At 42.5% G+C, this 22562-nt stretch overlaps 1 protein-coding gene across 3 annotated transcripts in view; it reads right to left on the bottom strand.

The window, feature by feature from the left end:
* Positions 1-798: 798 nt before the first annotated feature.
* The window catches only part of atxn1a (ataxin 1a), a 107009-nt gene continuing 85245 nt past the window's right edge, over positions 799-22562 (bottom strand). For 2 of the 3 annotated variants that reach the window (XM_004549199.6, XM_023155359.3), the window contains 2 exons: positions 11581-13928; positions 799-7865 (listed from right to left, as the gene is read on the bottom strand). In XM_004549199.6, coding sequence (XP_004549256.1) covers positions 7269-7865; positions 11581-13419 — 2436 coding nt within the window. In that variant the 5' untranslated portion in view covers positions 13420-13928 and the 3' untranslated portion in view covers positions 799-7268. Of the gene's footprint in view, positions 7866-11580; positions 13929-21786; positions 22163-22562 lie in introns of those variants that run through there. The other variant, XM_004549200.4, reaches the window with a different exon arrangement.

A 22562-nucleotide genomic window follows, 5' to 3' on the forward strand; every position in this document is an offset into this window, starting at 1 on the left:
TTGTGTACACCACCACAGTGGATTTTAAATCAATCAAGAAGCCTCTGACAGGTTCATTTATTATTTTTCCCAGATAGACTCCCTCACATGTCTTTGCACTTCCTATTCAGAGTGAACAGCTACCAAATACAAGGTCAGCAGATTGAATCAACTCCAGAGTTTTATCTGCTTAATTTGTCATGAAATAATGGGGGAACAGGCCTCAACAGGTTCAAAAAATGCTTCCCTGCCAGTCGTCCAATTACGTTCAAGCCTTGGGACTATGATTTGACTATGTTTTAAATATGGCTGTAATTCCTAAACAGTTAATGCAAAACCTTTGTGAAGCCCTTTGAGTTAAAGCCGAACGTTTGCAATTAAATCACATCTTTTTTATTCAATTTATAATCCACTGTGATTGTACAGAGACACAATGTCAGTGTCCAAATAGGACCAAACTGTAATAGTTAGCTAAGCCCACACAGTGAGCTCTGTGCAAGGAGGCAAAAATCAATAACCTTCAGGGGCTACAAATATTAATCTGTTTGAGTACCATGTTTCATTTTGTATTCTTCTATACCAGCTTTTTGGTTGCAGTGTGGCTTTTAGACAGAGCAAGCACTTCCATAACTCCAAAGCTTCAGAAAGGCTCAAAACTGTAGGGCAGGTGTTATGTAGCCCACTAAACACTAGAGGGAGATATTATAAAAGGTACCAATTTCAGCACTGGGTGAAATCACAGTAGCTGCGTTCTGTACAGATATCCAGATCTTTTGTTCACGTATGCATTGCTACTCAAAGAAAAACACAAATTGCCCATTTGTTCCAGATATGTCAAGGTTTCATTTTGTTTTTCCAAAGAGGTGCGTTTGTACAGATGTCAAATACATACACCAACAGGGTTTCTCCATTGCTATAGAGGAAATGGGGTGGTGAGACACAGGGACTTGGTGAGTACAATATAGTACAAACAAGTTGGCTGGGAACTGCTGTGGCCCCCCCTGTAGGCCAGACTGTCCATGCAGGTCTGCGCTGATGTCCAGTTCTCCGCCACCATCTCACAGGCCAGTAAGTCTCACTTTAGTACGTGGTGACGCAGGTTAACTGAGAAACATCTTGACAGACAGGTTGCTAGCCTCAGGGCTGAGTGTTCAGATCACAGGAAGGACACAGCTGACAGATCAACTCCACCCTCTCCCTGGCAGTGGGCAGGGTCAGAGGTCAAGAACCACGCAGCCTGTCCTGAAGTGTTTTTATCGCCTTCCACAGAGAGGCCGCCCAGAGATGATCAGTACACTAAAGAGTAATCCAAGCCATCTCCAGCATAATACACATAATATCATAATAATTTATAGTTAATTTCCAATAAGAACATTTGTTAATCAAATCAATTCAAATATCAAATTATAGGTAATAAATTTACATATCTTATAACCCATATCAAAAAGCCCACTATGCAAATTGACTGGTGTGAAACTAACTGTTAAGTGGGCCTCTACACTTTTTTTTTTCTTCTTTCTGCCTGAGTTGGTTATCCAGCGCTATGGACATCGACAAGACATCATACAAAAAAAAAGAAAAGAAAAATAAATTCATGAAAAAAGTGGAATCCTGATCGAATTCTGTTCACTTTTAAAACACAACAAAAGTGCCAAAAAACACATTTTTGTTTACGCAAAATGAAAGTACAAACATTAAGAAACAAAGAGCACACATGCCTTTTTTCTGATCAAAAAAAGTCAAAGCTCACTCACCAACATTCATTTTATTTGTCAAGTTGTGCAAGAAGCCAATTAAAAAAAAAAAAAATGACATTAGCACTGTTCCTCCAGTGAGGACGCTTGTCTTGAAAAACTCAACAATGACACATTCTCTACATAGTTTTAAGTCCCCTGACATTATACTGAGTGCTACAAGGAGACCAAAAACAAAACAACAACAACAAAAAGCTCCTGCACCAAAGATAATGCAAACAAAGCAAAGGTTTGCACGCGCTCTTTCCGCACCGCACAACCGAACCAAGCCGTGAACATCAAGAAACCGAATTTATCCGTTCAGGCAGGTTGGCGGTGTGCGCTGGAAAAGATGAACGCAACGAAAGAGGGGACGCTTTCCATGAGAAAGGGGTTTTCCTAGTAGAAAAGAACCAAGGAATCACCTAACACCTCGGCCCGTTGGACCCAAGAACGCGCCGGGCGCCAAGCGAGATGGAGCACAGACAGATAAAACACAAGGTTACGGCAAGGTGATGTGCAAACTTGAGCCATCTCTCCCCCTCTCTCTTTTTATTCATCAATAGTCACCCCGTTTAGTTTTTGTTTGTTTGTTTTCTCATTCTCTCTGTCTGTTTTGAATGAATGTTACCCCTGGGACAGGCGTCGGCCTGAAAGAGAGGGGTTAGACCGAGCCCCGTCCCAGGATTAGAAAGTGCTGAAACATTATCAAGTCTTTTTACATCTACATACATGTGCATCTCTTTCGGTTGGTTTAGAATCTTTTTTTTTCCTTTTTCTTTTTTTTTCTCTTTTTTTTCTACAAAAAAAAAAAAGTGGTCCCCACTAGCGATGAGGTTTCTTTTTCCTGTGGGTCTCACCGTGAACCGTCGAGGGTCAGGGTTTATGATCTCACAGACTATTAGAGGAGAAAACACTCCCCCCCCCCCCCCCCCCCACACACACACAAACACTCACACACATTTGAACACCAGGTGTACATAAGCATACATCCTACACGCACGACGACACACGGTGCAGACTCACAACTGAGGAAGGCCGCGAGGACGAAAGGGAAGGAGAGGAAAGAGAGGAAAAACAGGAAAAACGCTTTGCTGTTTCTCCTCACAAACATCCTGACTCAGATGTGACACACACGTCAACAGATATTTAAAAGAAATACACGAGCCTTTAACGAGGATCAGACACTGGAGTCGAACTTTTGCTACATACACTTGGCACAGTAAAGAGGGGGAAAACAAAATCAAAGTATTGCACATTGTGGTACATTTCAATGGGATTTAAGAAAGACTTGGGAAATGATAACTACACTAGACCCTCGGAAAAAAAAAAAAAAACCTTGCTGATTGATTTATGTTATCATCTATAGTAAAATATAAACTCAGTGGCCTTTTTAAGCTGACTGTGAACAGGAGACCGAATATGAAAAGATGATGTAATTGGGAGGGCAGACCTCCTATATCCGCATCAGGCCACACTGAAAGGTAGCGAACGGTTGTCGTTAAGGGTTAAACAGATTGCTTTGCCTCAGAAGGAGGTGCTCGTGAGGCTGGCTGGCTATGATTGGGTACCTGAAACAAAGTTAAAGAGGTCACTACGGGAGTCGTGGCAAAGAGGCAGAGCTTGGCGGAGTCAAAAAAACGAAGAGGAAAAAAAGAAGTCTGCTGGTTGGCTTCGTGCCACACTGAGTCGGTTCGCCTTCAGCGTTGACAGTGTAACAGCAGTGTTTGTGACTGACCAGCAGGGACAGAGGAGGTTTCAGGGGTTGTGTTGGGTTACTGCATATATGAGAAACTTCCCTGAAAGATCAGCAACTGGTGTTGCAACTGCAATTTCTGAGGATTCAAATGAGTTTCATGAGGAGGGGAACTGCGGTACCTGGAGTGAGCTGGGTTCAGGTGTGTTAACGTCTGCAAACCTTTTGCAGTATGAGACGAAAATTGTACTTCTTCTCTGGGCAAAAAGAACTGTTTTTGGTTGTCGTGCTGGAAGATTGTTATTAAAATGTTTATTGCAGAGATTTTGAGTGGAATGACTCGCCGAGCGCGCGCTCCACTCGCATACAAGGAGACTGCCTGAATACTTTTTAACTATTGCTTTCTAAAGTAACCAAAGCAACCACAGCGTCGCTTGGCTTTGGCTTATTATTATTATTATTATTAATAATAATAATCTACCTGATCAACAGTAAGAGTCTGAATGGTTTGAGTGGCTGACGGTTTTGTTCAGATGTCTATTTTTCCTTTTGTTGGTAAGGGGGTTGGAGAAACATGTAGAAAAAAGACATACATTTATAAACCACTGCCACACACACACACACACACACACACACACACACACACACACACACACACACACACACACACACACACACACATACACACACACACAGCGGTTCCAAACCATGCGCACACACATATAACTACTGCTATTTCTACCAGATGTTTCAATAGGAACAGGACCAAATGAAAATGCGCTGCTGTGTGGGTGTCGATCTGAGAACCCTGTTCTATTATAAAAAATAAAGCATTTTCAAATCTCATTCGGGGCTCTTCTTACTCGCTCGCCTTCACTATCAGTCTGTCTGCTCATTCGACCACCAATCCACCCATTCCTCATCCATCTGAATACACATCCATCCTGCCATCACCCTGGTAAACTCCCACCACCTGAAACATTGTCGCCTCTATTTTTTCTTTTTCTAAAGGCAAGCAGCAACAGCCATAAAACATAAATACAGGCTGAGCAGGAACAGATATGCTCAACAGACATGCCTGCAGGAAGCCGCTGCCTCCCTAACAACAGTATTGTGCCAGCAACATGTCAAAGCTAATCTCACAAAACCTGAGATATGTTTACATGTTGTATGGCACCTCTATGTTACATGGTATAGATTTTTAGTTTTGTTTTGGGGTTTTTTAAGAAGAAGAAGAATCAGCCAAATGATCAAGGATGGCCAATTACACCGAAGGCTCGTGCTTTCATATTAGAGAAAAACCCCAAACTCCGTGAGGACGATCGACCGACTGACCACGCAAGCACATCTGTTGAGGTAACTGCTATCTAAGGGATAAATGAGTTTTGGCTGGCTGAGCACAGGCCGTGTTCAAAAGCAAACCCTAGCCCCCCTTTACACTCTGGGCACCCCGGTTTAATCAGCAGGGGCAGATATTCTCCTTAAGCAACCCGAGAAATGGTCGGCTTTTAATTCAGTTTAGTAGGCAGGCACATGTTTGCCATAACTGTTGATCAGAAACGTTTCCTCTACAGTGTGGCAAGTGCCTGTTTAGGAACAAAAACCCTGATCTCCTCCAGTGTGTCATGTGGCTCTAGGGCTAGTTTTGGGACAGGGCCTTAAAAAAATAAAATAAAATAAAATAAAACAAAAAATAAAAATCGCGTCTCGACTGAACTCCCTCCTCCTGATGTGCAAATTGCAGGATTCTCTTAATTAAAGACTCCAAGTAGAAACACTGGACATTTAGCGTTGTCTTTATATCATTTTCCTATACACAGTGCACACACACTCTTATACAAACTCCCACCCATACACAAACACAGCTCAGAGCACTTTTTTCTGCACGGCTGCACTGTAGCAGTGCCGCATGCATTAATCCAACGTCAGTCCACTAGTGTCTTTGCAGTAGGGACAATATGCACCAAAATAAACGCTTGCCTCTGCAGCTGTCTAAATATGGATTGCCAAGTACAGTACGTATTGAGTTTTAGAGACTATTTTGTGTCTGTGTGAGCGCGTGCGTGTGTGTGAGCAAACACACCAGCATCATACACACACATATTACAAACATATGATGATCTTCACAAGTCTGTGGGTGTGAGCTTCTGATTGTTGCTCTCAGTCTAAAACAGATCTTGAGCAGGATATTTCAAAGACTTGTTTCTTTTTTCCCGTCTTAATCGAACTTTCCAGACACGTTCCGATACTTTCCTGCCGCGCACATGCCGAAAACCGCGATACCTCCCGCTTCATCTCACTTCCTCTACCCTAACCTACTAACTGAAACTCCTCTCGCTCTCACATTTGTCCCTTGCTCTGTGATTTAATGGCACATCTGCTCCCACGTTACTTAACAACCTCTTTACCTTTCACAAAGTGCTTCTGCTACTTTCTGCCTTTGTCTTTAAAAAAAGAAAGAAAAAAATCTAAGAGCATACAGTACTTTGTAAATAAACACACAACATCATCATTTTTTTGTTGTTTTTTTTTGTTGGCTGTATGATGAGAGTGACAGGTGTGTTAAGTGCTTTGAAACATCCTGACCCTCTCAGAGCTAACGTGGAGATTCTCTCGCTTCCCCTCACGCGACCTTTCAGGATTTGTAAAGAAAAATTAAAGTGATTCATTAAATAAAACTCAAACAAAACCGCTAGGATCGTATGCGAAGACTCCGTTCGAGTGCAAACACGCTGGGTTCACCAACCCAGTGTGTTTGCATTTGCTTAAGGTTAGGGGCATCGCATATTGATACATGAACATTGACCCACCTAGGCGCGATCGATTGATTATTAAAAAGGACCCCTGATTAAGGTTTTAAAAAAATCTTGAAAAAAAATGTAAAACCTATGTGGTGAGATGGGAGATGAGGGGTTAAAGAAGAAAAAAAGTCAAATGAAAAACACTAACATGAAATGAAAGCAAAGACTCCACTGTCTACAAACTGAGCAGAGTAAGTGTTGTTCCCTCACAACTGTGTGCAGCACACGGGCATCGACACGATGACCTCAGGTTCCGGTCAACCACAGGCCCGGATGACACAGTGACAATCAGATCATATTAACTTCTGGTCTGATTTAGCAAGTGAAAATTTTTAATGATTTACCCGCAAATCCTTCATTATTACCAGAGGCGAATCCAGGCAGCCTTACTGCCCGAGTACACAGGTAACATCACTGTCACAGAGTGCGACTGTGAACCACCCATATGGAAAAGAAATAGTAAAAACTTATATGTGATTACTCATGAAAGTGGCCACTTTCTCATTACTTTCATACATTGTTTTAGTAAGTATCCAAAACATACAAGTTTCATTATATAATTTTTCAAGGGATCTTATATCCGTTTTCACTCTTATATGCTTTTCATACAAGTTTCACACAAGACAGATACAAACTTTATATATATCTTTTCCATATGGGCAATCAGGGTGGAAATTTCAGCGTAATGTGTCGCCGGCCAAGCAGAGCCATCGAATGTCGCGCCCGTGTGCCACAGAGCAACCGATAAACATTCAACGCACAGGTCAGAAATCCCTCACCAGAAATCTTCTCATGAAAATCACCAAAACTGCACAGATTGCTCATGTGATAATTAATCAATCTATTAAAAAAAAAAACATAAAGGTGTTAAACTACATGGACTTAATGTAAGGTGTAGGGTAAGGTTACCGCTACAGTACAGGATGTGAACTAAAAAGAAACAAAAAAACAAAACCACGACGAATGAACCTTCACCGTGGACATTTATGGGGTTTTTGTAGAATCTTTTTAGCTGTGTTTATTTTTTATTTCATGGGTTGTTAACAGTCCTGCTAGCCTTCACTTGCCAATATTTGACCTTCCTTCAATGCTGATTTTCACCTCATGAGGGATGAAGGAAGGTTTGGGAAGGGTCAAAGGTGGTTCCTCCTCTGATTTTTCTACTTTTCGACCCTCGGGCGCAGACCATCTGCGCTTCCTGCTTCCCGATGGCTTAGTAGAGCCAGCTTCTGTACTGCCGACAACCTGACCTTTGGAAACTCTTTCCCCAAACACGAGATCCCCGTTTTCCACACCGGAGATCCCTCTACCTCCATTTCCACTCTCCCCACTCCCTCGCTGGCTGATGCCATTTTCCCGCTCTCTGTGCCTGGGACCTCCTCCACTGCAGCTCTGAGGAGCGTCCGACACAGCTCTAGGGGGTTTGAGGTGTCCGTGGCTGGAGGGGACAGAGGCGTGGGCGGCCGGCTCCAGGGGTTGAGTCTTCTTCAGAGATCCGTTCCTCAGGTTCTTGAGCGTGAGTGAAATACAAACATCGCCTACAGAAAGCTTGGTACAAGGCAGCTCCAGAAGCTGGGTGGTCCGGTCCGGGCAGCATGAAGACCAGCCTTGGCCAAAGACGAAGAAGGGGTATTCCAACAAGACCTCCACGCTCACCTAAAGAGAATTGGGGACAAACGAATGAATACCTTATTTACATTATATACTGTTGTTTCACAAAAAAAATCCACTTTGATCTTTTGATTTTGTTAAACTAAACAATCTCACGTAGAGCCGAAAGCTGTAATGTTTAAAGCTCCTTCAGGAAATTAGATCGGAATATGGGGAATTTTTTCTTTGTGAATCTCAGGTCCAAAAATCAAGGCATGAACTAAACCATGGTTTTAACATGTTAATTATGAAAGTTCATGACTTTAACATTATTTTCCACTCAGTTTTGGAGCTTCGATAAGAACGCAGTGTCTAAAAAAGGATAACGAGAAAAAAGAAGAAAGAAGAAGAAATACAGGAAATTGAATGTAACCCAGTTCCCAGACTAGCCCAGCAGCACGACAGCAGCCAGTGTCCTGAATTTTATTTGAGAAAAGCTTTAAAGGAAAACCTGCCATGCCTCTGTTTGGCCATTTTCTAAACTGAAATCTGAAATTCTGCGGCCTCCTGTTGACACCATGTCCTATAACACTGACCCTGTTAAGTACACATTATTAAAAAAACATGGAGAAAATCTGCTGCATATTACTTTACTGTTTGTGAACCTTTTTGTCATGACGAATACTGAAAACACTACACTGCTATACTACTAATACTGGTGTCAGCTTGAGACCTGAAACTCTCATCTGAAAAAGGACGTTTTCACAGAACTCTGAGGTCCACACCAGGATTCAGTAGCTTGTAGAAACACTTTTAGCAGCAATAACTTGTTCTCTGTACAACTTTCAGAGTCTCTCACATTATTGTGAGAAACTTCCAAAACTTCTACTTTCATAGAGGTGCTCACACTTGCTGATCATCAGTTAATCAAGAGTGTTTGATTAGCAGCACATGGCTGCTATTCAATGCTCTTAGTAAGGCAGTAAGAAGCAGTAAGGGTATCCAGCTGCTCCTGTCTTCTAAGACTTTAAGTTAGAAAGAAATACAAACGTTTTCTGTTAGTGTTCTGCAAAGTCAAAAAGATATTTATGCAATAATTGTGATTTTTCTTTCACTTCTGATTTAAACTCTGGACTTAAAGCCCTGACTGGGTCTGTATTAGTGTTTGAATGTATAAAAAGAATGAATGGATGACAAAAAGAGATCGGCTGCAGGCTCAGGAGAAGGAAAATAAACATCAGAAACATCCGAAAGAAGGCAAAGCCAGGGATAGGATACCGTAAAAGAGCGAGATGATGGAAGTGGAGGAAGCTTCTAAGATGGGGATGAAAAGACAAGTTTAAAAAGAGAGAGTAGGTTGGACAAGAAGAAGAGGGAGGAAATGAAAAGAGAGCTATGTCAAGAAGGATACAAGCGAAAGACGTGACAAGTACCAAATCTCAAATCTTACGTCAGGCAACACTTTCCCCTCCTGTATTATATAACTTTTGACTTCTTGGAGTAAGTTCTCTGAGTGTGGACTCAAAGCTATAACCGCCGCTCAGGAAAAAAGTAAGAGGAACCATTGAAGGAGCACAAGAGAGAAAGAGAAGTCTTTGAAAGATGGTCAGCTTTTGTGGGGTACGACATCAAAGAGCAGCTGGGGGCGAGAGAGATGGTTAGAGATGTGCTGTGTGGGTGGACGAGTCGCAGCATGGACAGATGAAAAAGATTAACTGGCTTCAACGCACATCCTCAAAGACAGGGCGAAGGCTGCATGAGTGTACGTGAGCGCAAGTGTTCCTATAAAAACCCGAAAGATAAACTGTGGCATAATATCGGCTATTAAGAGATTGCTGCAATTCACATTTAAATGTAAATGTATTTATACAGCTTCAAATCGCAACAAGGGTTGCCTCAAGGCACATATTATACTATAAGGTAAAGACTCTACAATAATATAGAGGAAACCCCAACAATCAATAATCAATGTTAATGAGAGATTCAAGTATGTTTGTATTTAACTGTGGCAGAGTAGAAAAGAAAAGAAGTAAACAAATGTCCCAAAAAAGGACAATTTAACCACTAAAAAAATGTAAAAAATAAAAAAAGACCACCAACATGTCATCTCGGGGTCTGCAGGTAACTATTAGCGTCAAATTGCACATGACTGATCGGAAAGAGATAAAAGAAAAAAGAGAACTTTAGTGGAAGGGGAAAAACATCAGAGCCAAACATCTGCCTATTAATGAATGAAGATATGAAGATAACATAAAGTCACCTTTACCAAAGTTCAAGTTAACCCACAGTTGAATATTTCTGCACAGGATAACGATCTAATGCACAGGAGCAAATCTACCAAGCACTGGTGGCAAAAGAAGAAATGAAGGCTTAAGGAAAGGCTTCGTCAAAGCCCAGACATCAATCCGACTGAAATGAGGTGGAAGGCTTTAAAATAGACAGTACATAAAGAAAACCTACAAACACCTAGCAACTGAAGGATGACCAGAAGAGAGGTCAAAAACATCAGCAAGAAAATGTCAAAGACTGATGGACAAATGTACAAAAGAAGAGTGAAAAAGTTAATCTTGCTAAAAGTAGCATCAGTAAGTCAAGGATGTACTTTTCCTACAGAAGAACTTTACAACAGCTGGTACTTTGGTAGAATAAATTACAGAAAGCTCTATTTCTTTGCTAATTCAAATGTATAAATCAGCACTTTAAATATGCAAAGCATTACATGTAGCAATATATCAACACATTTACATGGCTTTAATTAACTAAGACAACCTGAAGTAGATTCCAGTCCTCAATACCTTGAAAACTTTAAACATTTGTGGAAGACGATGATACACATAGAAGCCTTATTATAGATTATTTTTAAGCTCACAGAACTTAAAAATAAAACCAGAACTGGACTGTTTAGCCAGATACTAGATTAGTCACATACTAGATTTAGGTGTGCTGGTACCTCGGTCCCACCTGGAAAATGCCAAAGGACCGAGTAACTTTTCATTTACATGTTTGTGTGCATGAATGAGATAAATCAAACTTTGACAACCTCATGCAAACAGAGCTCTGTAAAGATCGTGAAACCACATGTGAACATTTTGAGAAATTATTAAATCACATTATTACAAACATTAAAACAATGTATGCAAAGGGGAAACAAATATCCTAGCTGTGTGAGAAGGTAAACACAAATAAACTTTAATCAGCACATTAAATTTAAGACCATAAATGGACTGCTACTTACTACCACTACTCGCACTTTTCTGCTGCTAAAGAGCGAACACTCAAAGTGATTTTAAACTGTAAGTCGCATTTACTCATTCGCACACATTCACACAGCAGTGTAATTTTTTATTCCTTCGAGCACTTTTTACCTCTCAAGCACCCACTCGCACATCAGTAAACACATCAGGGTCAGTGTCTTGGGAAAGACTGAAGGAACGGGGAACCTTTCGATTAGCAAATGACCTGCTCTACCTCTATCTTGTTTGTTTAATTCCTTTGCAAAAAAAGGCGAACACATCACAGTTTCATGGTGAGGTTACGTGCTAGAGCAGTGAATTTTAAGAATCTTGTTGTTAGTCAGAGGAGACTTCATGCTAAGCTAACCAGCAGCTAAAGTTTGTAAGATAAGACGATGCTATTGCTTAGCAAGAAAGCAAATAAGCTAGTTTCTCAAAATTGTAAAAACACCCCTGTACGTGATAAACTGATTAAGGAAACGTGTGATTGCGATACTGGACTCCTGAATCTGCGATGTCTGTTAAATGTTTCAGATTTTTTCCCTCACCTGTGTACGGTGTTCACCAACGGAGAACTGAACCACAGCAAAGTTGGGCGAGGTGTGGCTCCCCTCAATGCGCTCCACTGTGGACGAGTCTATCTTCAACTCGCTGCTGATCTCAGCACTCTGGATGAAGTCCTCTGTCTTCAGATCCTCCACACGTTTCAGCTCGCCATCAGCCAACTGGATGATGGAACCTTTGATGAAATATGGGGGGAGCGAGGGAGGCAGCACCGTACTAGAGGGGGGATGTGCGGCGGAGGTCGCCACCAGCCCTGGTGGAGCAGGAACAATGGGGAGATGAAGCTGGGCTTGGACCACTGCACCTGGGGCATCCTGGTGAAATGAGCCAGTGTGGGTCTCCAGAGTTTCTCCTTTGGGGGCGGTGGCGGCAATGTACGTATGTGGGAGTGTAGTAGGAAAAGGTGCAGCTTGGGTAGATGATGTAACATGGGAGGTTACAGGCTCCAATGTTGTGACTCCACCTCCACTGACAGGGATGATGACCGGTTGGGGGCCTGGAATGAGTAAGTGTTGCTGTAGGCTGGTGTGGTAGCTGCTACCACTGCCTCCTGCAATATAGCCGATAATAGGTTGCTGAGGGTAGATACTGGTGGAAGAGAGCCCCATTGAGAGTGGCTCTGTGGCGTTGTGGGTGGTCTGGATGACGGTCTGGGGTGGCAGTGTGCTGACAGCAGCTTTCAGGCTGTCTACACTTAGTGGGGGTGGAAATGTGAAAGAGGAGGTGGTGCTGGATAAGGATGGAGCACGACTGACAGGCTTGCCCATGATGTTGCCACTTTTCTCCAGGTGTGCAGGGGCTGAAGTTGTCACCTTCTCAGGGCTGGCTCTGGGTGGTACCAGCTGGTGGTCCCCATGGCTGTTGGGCATTAACATGACAGAGGTTCTCAGCCCTGATGGATCATGCGGAGAGTAGTCTGTTGGCAGAACCATCTGTCGAGCCTCATAGGAAGACAAAGAGGATGTGGCATCCCGTGATTTGCTCCCTGACTTGGAGATGTTAGACTCGAGTGGCGCGGCATACCGCCGGCCCCTTTCCAGCTCTCCATTGTGGAGCTCTCTGGGTCTCTGAGAGCCACCTTGCTCTTTTCTGGTGGGTCCATCCGTATACTGCACCACCACCTGAGACATGCTGTGTCCCAAAGTATGGTGAGGGTACATTGAGTGGGGCGAAAGGTGAGTGCCTCCTTGGTGATGGGATGATGGCACAGTCCGTGGGGATGTTGATATTTGAACATGGTGAGGGACAGGGTCTGTAGAAGGAGGAGGCATGGAGGTACGTCCTGTGGATGCTCGCTGCTGGTCCTGCTTGGAGGCCTGTGAAGGAGCAGAGGCCGTCTCTGTGTGTGAGGGTCTCTGTGCAGCCGAGGAAGAGGAGGACAGGGGGGGAGGAGGTGGAGGAGGAAGCAATTGAGAGGGGATGTAACTGTATGGGGCAGTGTAAGGTGAGGCTATAAACTGCATATTGTGAGGCAGATGGGTGTAATGGACAGCTCCTCCAACTGTGGTCTGTGGCAGGTGGGATGTGTACACTGTAGGAAGAGATGAGACCACCCTCAGTGAGGAGGCAGAGGTCAAAGAGTCTGATATGGAGGAGGGAGATTTATACTGCGATCCGTCAGAGTGACTGGAGCTACGGTGCGCACCCACACTGCTCTCGTTCCCACCAGCCACACTGGCGAGCCAGGTCATGTTTTCTGAGCGCTGGCTCTCAGTGGCAGGTGGCATGATAGGTGAGCGATTTTCAGATGGTAGCGTGCTAGAGAGGATTTCCCTCTTCTTTGGGGGCAGACATTCATTACTGCGCTCCTGGTTGGACTTCATGCTGATTTCACCTCACGCCCCTCAACTATACTTGCGTTATCCTTCCTCGAGTTTTGGACTACAGCTTTCTTTTTTTCCCTTGTTTTGCTTCCTCGTTCTTTCACTTTCGTTGTCGCTTTTGTTCGCTTTCTCACTTTTTGATGTCCGGTCCTTTATTTCACATTAATTAGCCACAAAATGAAACTTCCCCAATCTTGTCTCTTTTCCCTCTCTATCCACTTCACCCAAGGCCTTTTCTTGACAAAAAAAATCCAGGCCCTAACAAGCAGGTGAGGAAGGATTAAAGATGGGGATGACGATATGGAGGGTTGGTTAAAAGGGGAGGGGGAAGGGCGGTCCGTTCCGTCCGGGGATCTTTAGCGACTGATGGGTGAGCTCAGCGTGGAGGTGGAGAGCGTCACAACGTCAAACCTGCCGCTGTCGCAGAGGACGATGGGGGGCCGAGTGCGTCGCACTTCATGAGGAATCATCTCCTTGTGAAAGAAAGTCTGCCCGCACGCAGCACAATCCTGTGGAAGAGAGAGGAAAAAATAGATGGTTAGAAAAGGTGTGGCTCGTTAACTGATGAATAGGAGAATACTTTATAATTCTTATTCTGTGCTTTTTTTTCAGCAAGACTGCAACTATAATGACAGAGCCATTTTCAAAATCCCTTCTAGTGAATGCAGCGCATCTACAGACCTATAAAGACAGACAGGTTAATAATGTGTCTGAGCAAAACAACTTCTGCAACAACAAATTTAACAATGGAACAACACTTTAGCACCAACAAATCCATAAAAGGACAACGTTTTGAACTACGAAGAATAAGCCAGCAGGACATTCGGGAGGTCAAGTAACAGCTCTAAAAAGGTGACAAAGATGAGAATTAGGAGGCTAACAAATACAAAAAGCCCACTGCAACAAGCGTGACCTGTAGATTGTGTGGATATGGAGGTGTTTTATGTAACAATGTGAATAACAGCAACACAGGTCAGTCATGGGTAACTGCAATTTCAAGAAAAGAGACCCTGCTAATATAAAAATGACCACTCCAAGCAACAATAACCAGGCACTTTCAGTAAATGACTAATAATAAGAGTTTGATTACAAGCCTGTGTGTATACCATAAATGAGTGTACCACATGTGTGTGCCTGTGCCTGTGTGTGCCATCTGTTTGCGAGCATCCCCTACTGTGAAAGATGGGAAGCTCAGTGTGAAACTCATAAATAATGTAGAGGAATTTCAAGCACATACATCCCCAACACACACACACACACACACACACACACACACACAACACCGAGCATGAACCGCTTGCTTACTCAAACACTGACACCTGTGTATATTCAATTATGCTGACACGTGTTTTTTTTCTTGAAGCACAGCACAACTTCACATACAGACACACACACAGACACGCACACGCACAGGTAGCTCACATATCGTTCACTAACACACTGCTGCACGGCTCACCAATTTATTTGTTCTTTGTAGAGTCAGTGAGTTTGTACCGTCCCTGGTTTCTGTGACCGCCTGCACAGTTACACATTTAGAAAACCGTCCATTTCTGCAGTAAAACAGCAAATTATATCAACGCCTAAGTGATGCTACAGACTGAAAAAAGCCTTGTGATGGACTGAGAGTCTGTCCGGAGCGTAGCCTGTCTTTGGCCCTATGACAGTTGGGACAGGTTGTGGCACCAAACAATCCCCTAACTGGAAATGCAGTTAAGAAAATGGATGGACTTGACAAAATAAAAGTAAAGGTTTTCACTATTTTTGCCCAATAAGGAACCAGATGATTAACATCTGAAAATACTTTTCTTTTTCTAAAAGCGTCTTTAATGAAGAAGATGGATGGAAGATGTGGACCATCCATCCATTCACTAAAACGTATCAAACGGGACTGAGGAAACTGATTAAAAACAGGTTACAGCTGCATTTATTTAGCTGGTTTGGCAATATCATCAAATAAAATACAATACTGCATTAAATTTTAACAGTTAGTGGTTCTCAATTTGAGTCCTACTCTAAAGTTACTAAAAAAAACCCAAAAATGTAGTTTTTCAACCAAACTTTGGAGGCTTCCACTGCCTTCTTAGCTAATTCCCCCACACACAGTATGTGTGTAAATGTGTGTTCTCTAGAGCGAGGGACATCATGCAGCTCAAGCAGATTCCTGTAATTTAAGACGTGTTGTAATGCTACTACAACACAGCTGCAGAAACAGGCGTAGGAGTAAACACACATGCATATTCACATTTGCACGGAGCACACAGCAGCCTTTGTTTCATGGTACACAGCGCACACTCGCTTATTCAAGTATATACTTTATCTGTTTAATCGAGCCGGCATGATTCAGATGTGTGCTGAGAGGGAATGTTGATCGCTGAGCTTTTAGCCCTGAGATGCACTCTCTGTATCTCCCTCTTTGTCTCCTCTCTGTCACTCCACCTCCACTTGACTCTCTTGCCTCAGCCTGTCCACCTCTCCTACTACATAACCATTCTCAATTATCATTCTTCCATTTAATGGTTTTATGCTCCCTATTTTCTACATTAGTATTCACTTGTACACTCTTGGAATCCTTTTGCAACAAATCTTTGACATGTCTCTTCAGCAAACCTAACCTCAGTCACGCTGTTTAGTCACAAAATACAAAAACAGAGACAATAATGCACATCAATCCAATAGCTGACCTCACCTCAGTCTTAAAGAGTTTGTATACACCGTGCAATACTATTTTTATTTATCTTATTTTACTGTTCATGTGTAATAGTCAGTTGCCCTATAATCTTAACCTCATTCTGTCTTTATTGTGATGTTTTTGGTGGTTTTTCTTCCCTTCTGTACTCATAACTTCATTCAGCAATGCATCTGTGATGTACTGACTGACTGACAATAAAGGAATCCGAATCTACTACGTAAAAACAACTCAACAAGCTCTTGCTCAACTTAAGACTCTAAGGTAAAGGGAACGTTATATGCCTGAGTGTTCAAAGATGAGAGACATTTCATATCAGCTGTCACCTCAAACACGGACAATGTCGGTACATGCAGCTCAGATCTGCTCATGCTGCTGTCTGTGGCAGCATCAATTTGTCACAACTGATTCAGACACATGAAAATGGTTGTACTCCAAGAGAAATCTTATATGTGCAACATAAAATAATAGTTAACCTTAGACAAAAATCAGGTAAACAAGTCATGACAACAATAGCATAGCAGCTACTGAACAACTTCTGCTGGAAAAGTGTACTATCATGTCACATTAAAGGTAATGTGGGAAATTATAAAGCATTTAAATATACAAATATAACTAGAAATCACAGCTGTGCTGCGGGAGCAGAGACACCAATGCTAACTTCATAATCCTCCCGGTTGCTTCCATTTTATCCTGCAGTGTTACTAAGAGCCAGAAAGAAGTGTTCATAGTGGAAAAGAGAAAGAAAAAGAACTCAAAGTAGAACAAAAGAGTAATTCCCACTGTAAATCCCCTTCTCGCATCCACTGTGGGAAACTTTGGTATCTTAAAGAAAGAAAAAAGAAAACAGCATGGCTACAACAACAGTTAATGAGGGAAGAGACCGAGGAAGGTCGAGAAAGGGATAAACAGAGGCAGGGAGGTGAGAAAGACTGGAGAGCAGAGGGTATGAGAGTGAGGAAAAGCTTAAGATGCATGGGAGACGTGGAGAGGGATCGAGAGAGCAGGCTCAGCTGACCTACATTGCACAAAGAGAGGACTGCTTCACTGAAAGTGACACTCAAACACACATTCGCTGAAAAGCTAAGTCACCTGAATCTTGCTGAGCTTGCAGTGTGTACGTGCAGGACTGTGCGCTGTGGTGTGGGTGTGTGTAGATATCAGATGACCTGTAACCCAAGCTGCCTGTCCTCCATGTGCTTGAGCCTTTTTTTTCTCTATACACACACTCACAAACACGCTTCTCCACCTTACCAAAACCTGTGTGCAGGTCAGCAAATACTGGCATTTTTCACTCACTGCAGGTTCATATATGCCACCTTTCTCTCACAGTTGCTACTTCAGAGGACACAGTACTCATGAACATTAATCTCCTGGAGACTTACCCTCACCTTAAAAGGCAATCTATAATTTATAAACACTTTATGTTTTACTCTCACAGTAATGGAGTGCATTGTGGTTATGGCGCCACAACAGAAGTCATAAGGCCACCCACAACTATGACTGTTTAATACAACAATTACAAAATATTTACTTAAACACTGGACTGGACTGTCATACTGTATCTCTAACAAATCGATATCCTTCCAAACTATCGCTGAAAAACTGGCATATTAAATACAAAAAAAGTCTCTTTTTAGCATTAAAGTTGAGCTGTTGTCTTTAACTTAGTGGCATATATAGTACCGGTACACTGAAAAAGCTGCCAATTTTCATCTACACATACTACATTGCTTCACTGTGGGTGGATGCCCAAACTAGAAAATCTGACATATGCTTTATGACTTCCATTTCCCCCCTTTTTGTTGCTTACTTGGATTTTTCCACCACACATGTATGTCAAAGACCCCAAAATGCAGGGCTTTAAGAACTCTGAAAGGTTCTAGTTCCTGCAATGCAGACATCAACAGAGATGACTTATTTTTAAGAGTTATAACAGCTATGAAAAAGTTCCAGTGGCCAGAATCCACCTAAAAAAAGAGAGAAAGAAAAATCTGCAGCTACAAAAAGAACAAGGAGTCCTGTGACAGACTGCATGGTCCCCACAGAGCACTGATCTCAGCATTACAAAGTCAGTCCTGGATTACACAAAGAGATGGGAAAACAATGAAACAACTCAAATTCATAGAAGAACTTCTGGAGAGTCTCTCAGTTGTTTTGGAGGACCTAACCCTACAATGACAAATTATATGCAAAACTATGTACAAACTGATGAGGAAGTTCTTTAAAAATCTACAAATAGAGTGAATGATAATTTTAAAAGCTGCTCACTCAAATCTTTGCATGCATCTGTCAAACAGGCCTCTATAATATACTAAATATGTTGAATGCTGATGTTATCTTTCCAATACATCCATTATTACAGTTTCTAGTTGTAGTTGTCACTTTCGATCTGTAACTGCTTTCAAGTTGGGAAAATTCCCATGTTTGTTGAGTTCTAAAACCACTGGATCCCTTATCAAACATTTACATTCTCTATTTGGTGAGTTATATCAAACATCTGCAGAATGCAGTTCGCTAATGACCCAAATATATGATCTTGTTAAATAACAGTGACTTGTAGTGACTACAGAATAAACACAATCCAATTAAACTCCCATCAAAGCAAGAAAAACCCATTATACTTTGCATCTCTACCCAGGAGCACTGTAATAAGCATATTGGCTTATTAAGTCAACATACAGCAGACACGTTGTGGACATCTAGACACAGAAATTCTGGTGAGGCTCCACGATCAGTGTTTGCTACAGTGCATCTGTTTGCATTACAATTTTTGAAAACATTCCAATTTATCATTAAATTTCAGAATATGATGTATGACATACAAAAAAATGAAACTTTGTGTCGATCTGGAAATAAGTCAATATGCAAAGGAATAAAAACAAATATATCAGTAGTGTATAAACTGAGCATTGGTAAACAAGCAAAACTAAACTACAAATGATCTTCCAAAAAAGTTGAGATGCTGTTTAAATAATGAATTTGAAGCCAGAAGCAAGTTTGAAAAGGGTTAGTGGAGGAGTAAAAAGACAAAAAAAAAGCATAATATTAAAAAGCACCTAGAGCTATGGAAACAGGTCAATTACATAAAACATCCAGAGAACCTGACATTCAGAGTTAAAGATGGGGGAGGTGTTTACCCACTCTGGAAAGGTGTCAAATATTTCAGCAATTTAAAAAAATTATGTCTTTTAATTTGACAATCATCCCTGAGAAATCTTTGCATGCAAGGGATGAGGCCAAAAGCACAAGATTCTGTAGTGGTATTTCCTGTCAGTTGTGAACCAGTCCTGAACCAGACATTTCATCGTCGTATCCACAAATGCCAGCTCAAGCTCTACCATAAAAAGAAAAAAATATTTATATAAACAAGATCCAGAAATGCGGCTGCACTTTCTGAGCAGCTGCGGTTTAGATGGTACAGCGGGCTGGCCACTAATCATACGCTCCTGCACAAGCCCAAGTGTCTTGGACAAGACACTGAGTCCCAAGATGCTGAAAATGGCAGGCCAGCATGGCATCTCTGCTTCTACAGAGTGAGTGAAATACAACGTATAGAACGATTAAAAGGTGACGAGATTTGCAGGATAAGGAGCCTAATGCAGTCTCAGGAGGCAGATTCATTTAAACAGAAAATGCACCTTTTATTAGGCGGTTAGAAAGTCCATGCAAAAATCCAACCGATGACCAAAAACTTGCAGACGGCACACAAGATAGGTAATAGACACTGTGACAAAGGACAACGGGAAGACATGATTATTTATACACACAGAGACACACTAAGGGGTAATCGGGGAAACAGGAAATGCCTGGGTAGCAAGACACAGCAGAAAACAATCAAGACAACAAGACAAGCAATGTCAAACTACACAAAACACAGAAGACATACAGCTATCTACAAAATGTAAAACAGGACAAAGGAGACTAACATACTAAAGTTTGACGTGGAAAGACATATGAGAGAAAGCTGGGACAACAACCTAAATAAAGAACTTTACAACTTTAACATCTTTTGGAAACTATAAGGAAAATGACCTCAGAGAAGAGGGGTGATCTGACTTGTTATCAGCACACAGTTCAAATAGGGAAGCATGGCAGGGGCCATTTGTGAAGAACCACTAATACTGAGAAATATTTGAGATTTCAAAGCAACACAGACTGCCATCCAGATGAAATCTTTTTCAGGAAGATAATGCCAAACCACATTTTGCACATATACCAACATACTGGCTCTATGGTAAGAGTGCTGCTTCTAAACAACTCCCTTTGGTTCACCCTTATGAAAGGAAATAGACAAAAGAGTAAACTGCTGCGCAGCTGAAATCCTATAAAGAATGGGTAAATATTACAGCAACTGGTTGCTAAACACTTATAGTATTGTTAAAAAAGGGTGATGCAACACAGTGGTGAATGTGACATTATCCTAACTTTTTCAAAATGTTCTTCAGACATCAAATGTTAAATGAGCAAGTGTTTTTCTAATAAACACATTTCTCATTTCAAGATATTTTTATGAAATAACGGTTTAAATGAATGCAAATCATCTCACTCGGGTTTTGTTTACATTTTACATGCTATTGCAACTTTTTTTATGCAAATGCTGCTGCACATAATGTATATGCCTTTCAGTGTGTGTGTGGGTGCATGATTGCCCAGTCATAATCATAATCATGATCAAAGGGATAAGTCCAACGTGATGTGTTATCTCACAGCTAAATATAGTTCAACTAGAAAGTAGAGTGTTGCTACAGGCTTATACTTCACTGTCTGTCTCTCCTTCTCTTATTTCTTGATCTAAGCTTCTCTGCAGCTTTTTGTTGACGTAGTTTTGCATTCATCTGTGTGAGTGTGTGTTTGCAAGCACGGCACTGCCTATGTGTGTGCGTGTGCGTGTGCACATTAGAAGAACCCTTGCCAGACTGGGAACTTTGACAAGGCTGCCACTTTATTCACTGTCATCCTCCGCTCGTAATTGCACACAAACAACAACAAACAACACACATATAGGAGTACGGACAGATAGTGAGAGAGTGATGGAGGATCTGCCAATGACAGATGGGCACAGAGTTAGAGAAGCTCAAGGGGGGCCGAGAAAGAGAGTAGCAAGGCGGAGAGAAACTGAGAAAGAGGGAGAGTGGTTAAGAGTTACACAAACAAAGGGAGATAGAGATGGAGAGAAATAAATGACTGTGAGAAAGAGAGAGAGTCTTGTTCAGAAAACAAACACTTAGGCAGTGTTGCATGACTTGCACTTTCTCACCCCTCGGCAGCCCTGAGCTTGGTTGGATGGTTGGGTGGATGGAGGCTGGGGTAGGGAGGAGGGAGAGGGGGCAGACACACAGACGGGCAGGCAGGGAGAGCCAATGGAAGGAGAAGAATGAGAAAAATGTGAGAAGAGAAGAGAAGAGAAGAGAAGAGAAGAGAAGAGAAGAGAAGAGAAGAGAAGAGAAGAGAAGAGAAGAGAAGAGAAGAGAAGAGAAGAGAAGAGCAGAGCTTCAGGAGAACGGACGAATGCAAGAAACAAGCAACGACGTTTGTAGGATAAACTAGGGCAGTACGCATTTACAAAAGGCATACTGTGAGACAACACCACAAGCATTTGAGACACACACAGGCTGACTCTGCTGCTCCCATACACACTTCATTCAGAGCGAGCGCAAAACTGTGTGAAGTGTACTTACCAGGGTAGCAGGAGTAGCCCACTTCTGCAGCATGCTTTCTCTCCCCCTCTCATTCCTTTGCTCCCTTAACTGCTCCCTTCTCCTGCTCTGCTGTGTCCCTTGTAAAGCACCCCGAGTCTCTCTCTCCCTCTCTCACGCTCTCTCTCTCTCAGGCGGTAAATCCCAAGCAGTGTACTTGTGCTACAAACTGCTATCTGCCTTTCTCCCCCCCCCTCCCCCCAAACAGACACCACAGACACACACACACAGAGCCAGCAACCTTCTACTAAATCTGGCAGGCAGGAAGCTCCCTCACTACCACTGAAATACAGCACTCAGGTGATCTCTCTCACACACACACACACACTCGCACAAACGTACACACAAAACTGGTAGCACACACTAGCACACGCCCACAGGGAGGGAGTCCCGCATGCAGAGCTCCAACGTGTATTATGCAAGGGGCTGAATGCGAGCCAGAGCTCTCACACTGTCTGCCCCACACACACACACACACACACACACACACACACACGCAAGCAAGCACACACAGGGCCCCTCCCACAGTTCGCTCGTCCAACTTCATCAGGTATTCATTCAAAAAACACACACATGCCAGCTGGCTGCACGCCCAGAGACCGCTTACAAGCAGAGAAAGAGAACGAAAGGGAGGGAGAGGGAGAGAGAGAGGCTGGGTGGGAGGGTGTTACAGTGAGAAGGGCAGAGAGGGGACTGTGGGAGAGATAAAGGCGGAGGGAGGGAGAAAGTGAGTAGTAGAGATTAGAGAGAGGGAGGCA

The sequence above is a fragment of the Maylandia zebra genome, linkage group LG22 (genome assembly GCF_041146795.1).
Source record: "Maylandia zebra isolate NMK-2024a linkage group LG22, Mzebra_GT3a, whole genome shotgun sequence".
NCBI lineage: Eukaryota > Metazoa > Chordata > Actinopteri > Cichliformes > Cichlidae > Maylandia > Maylandia zebra.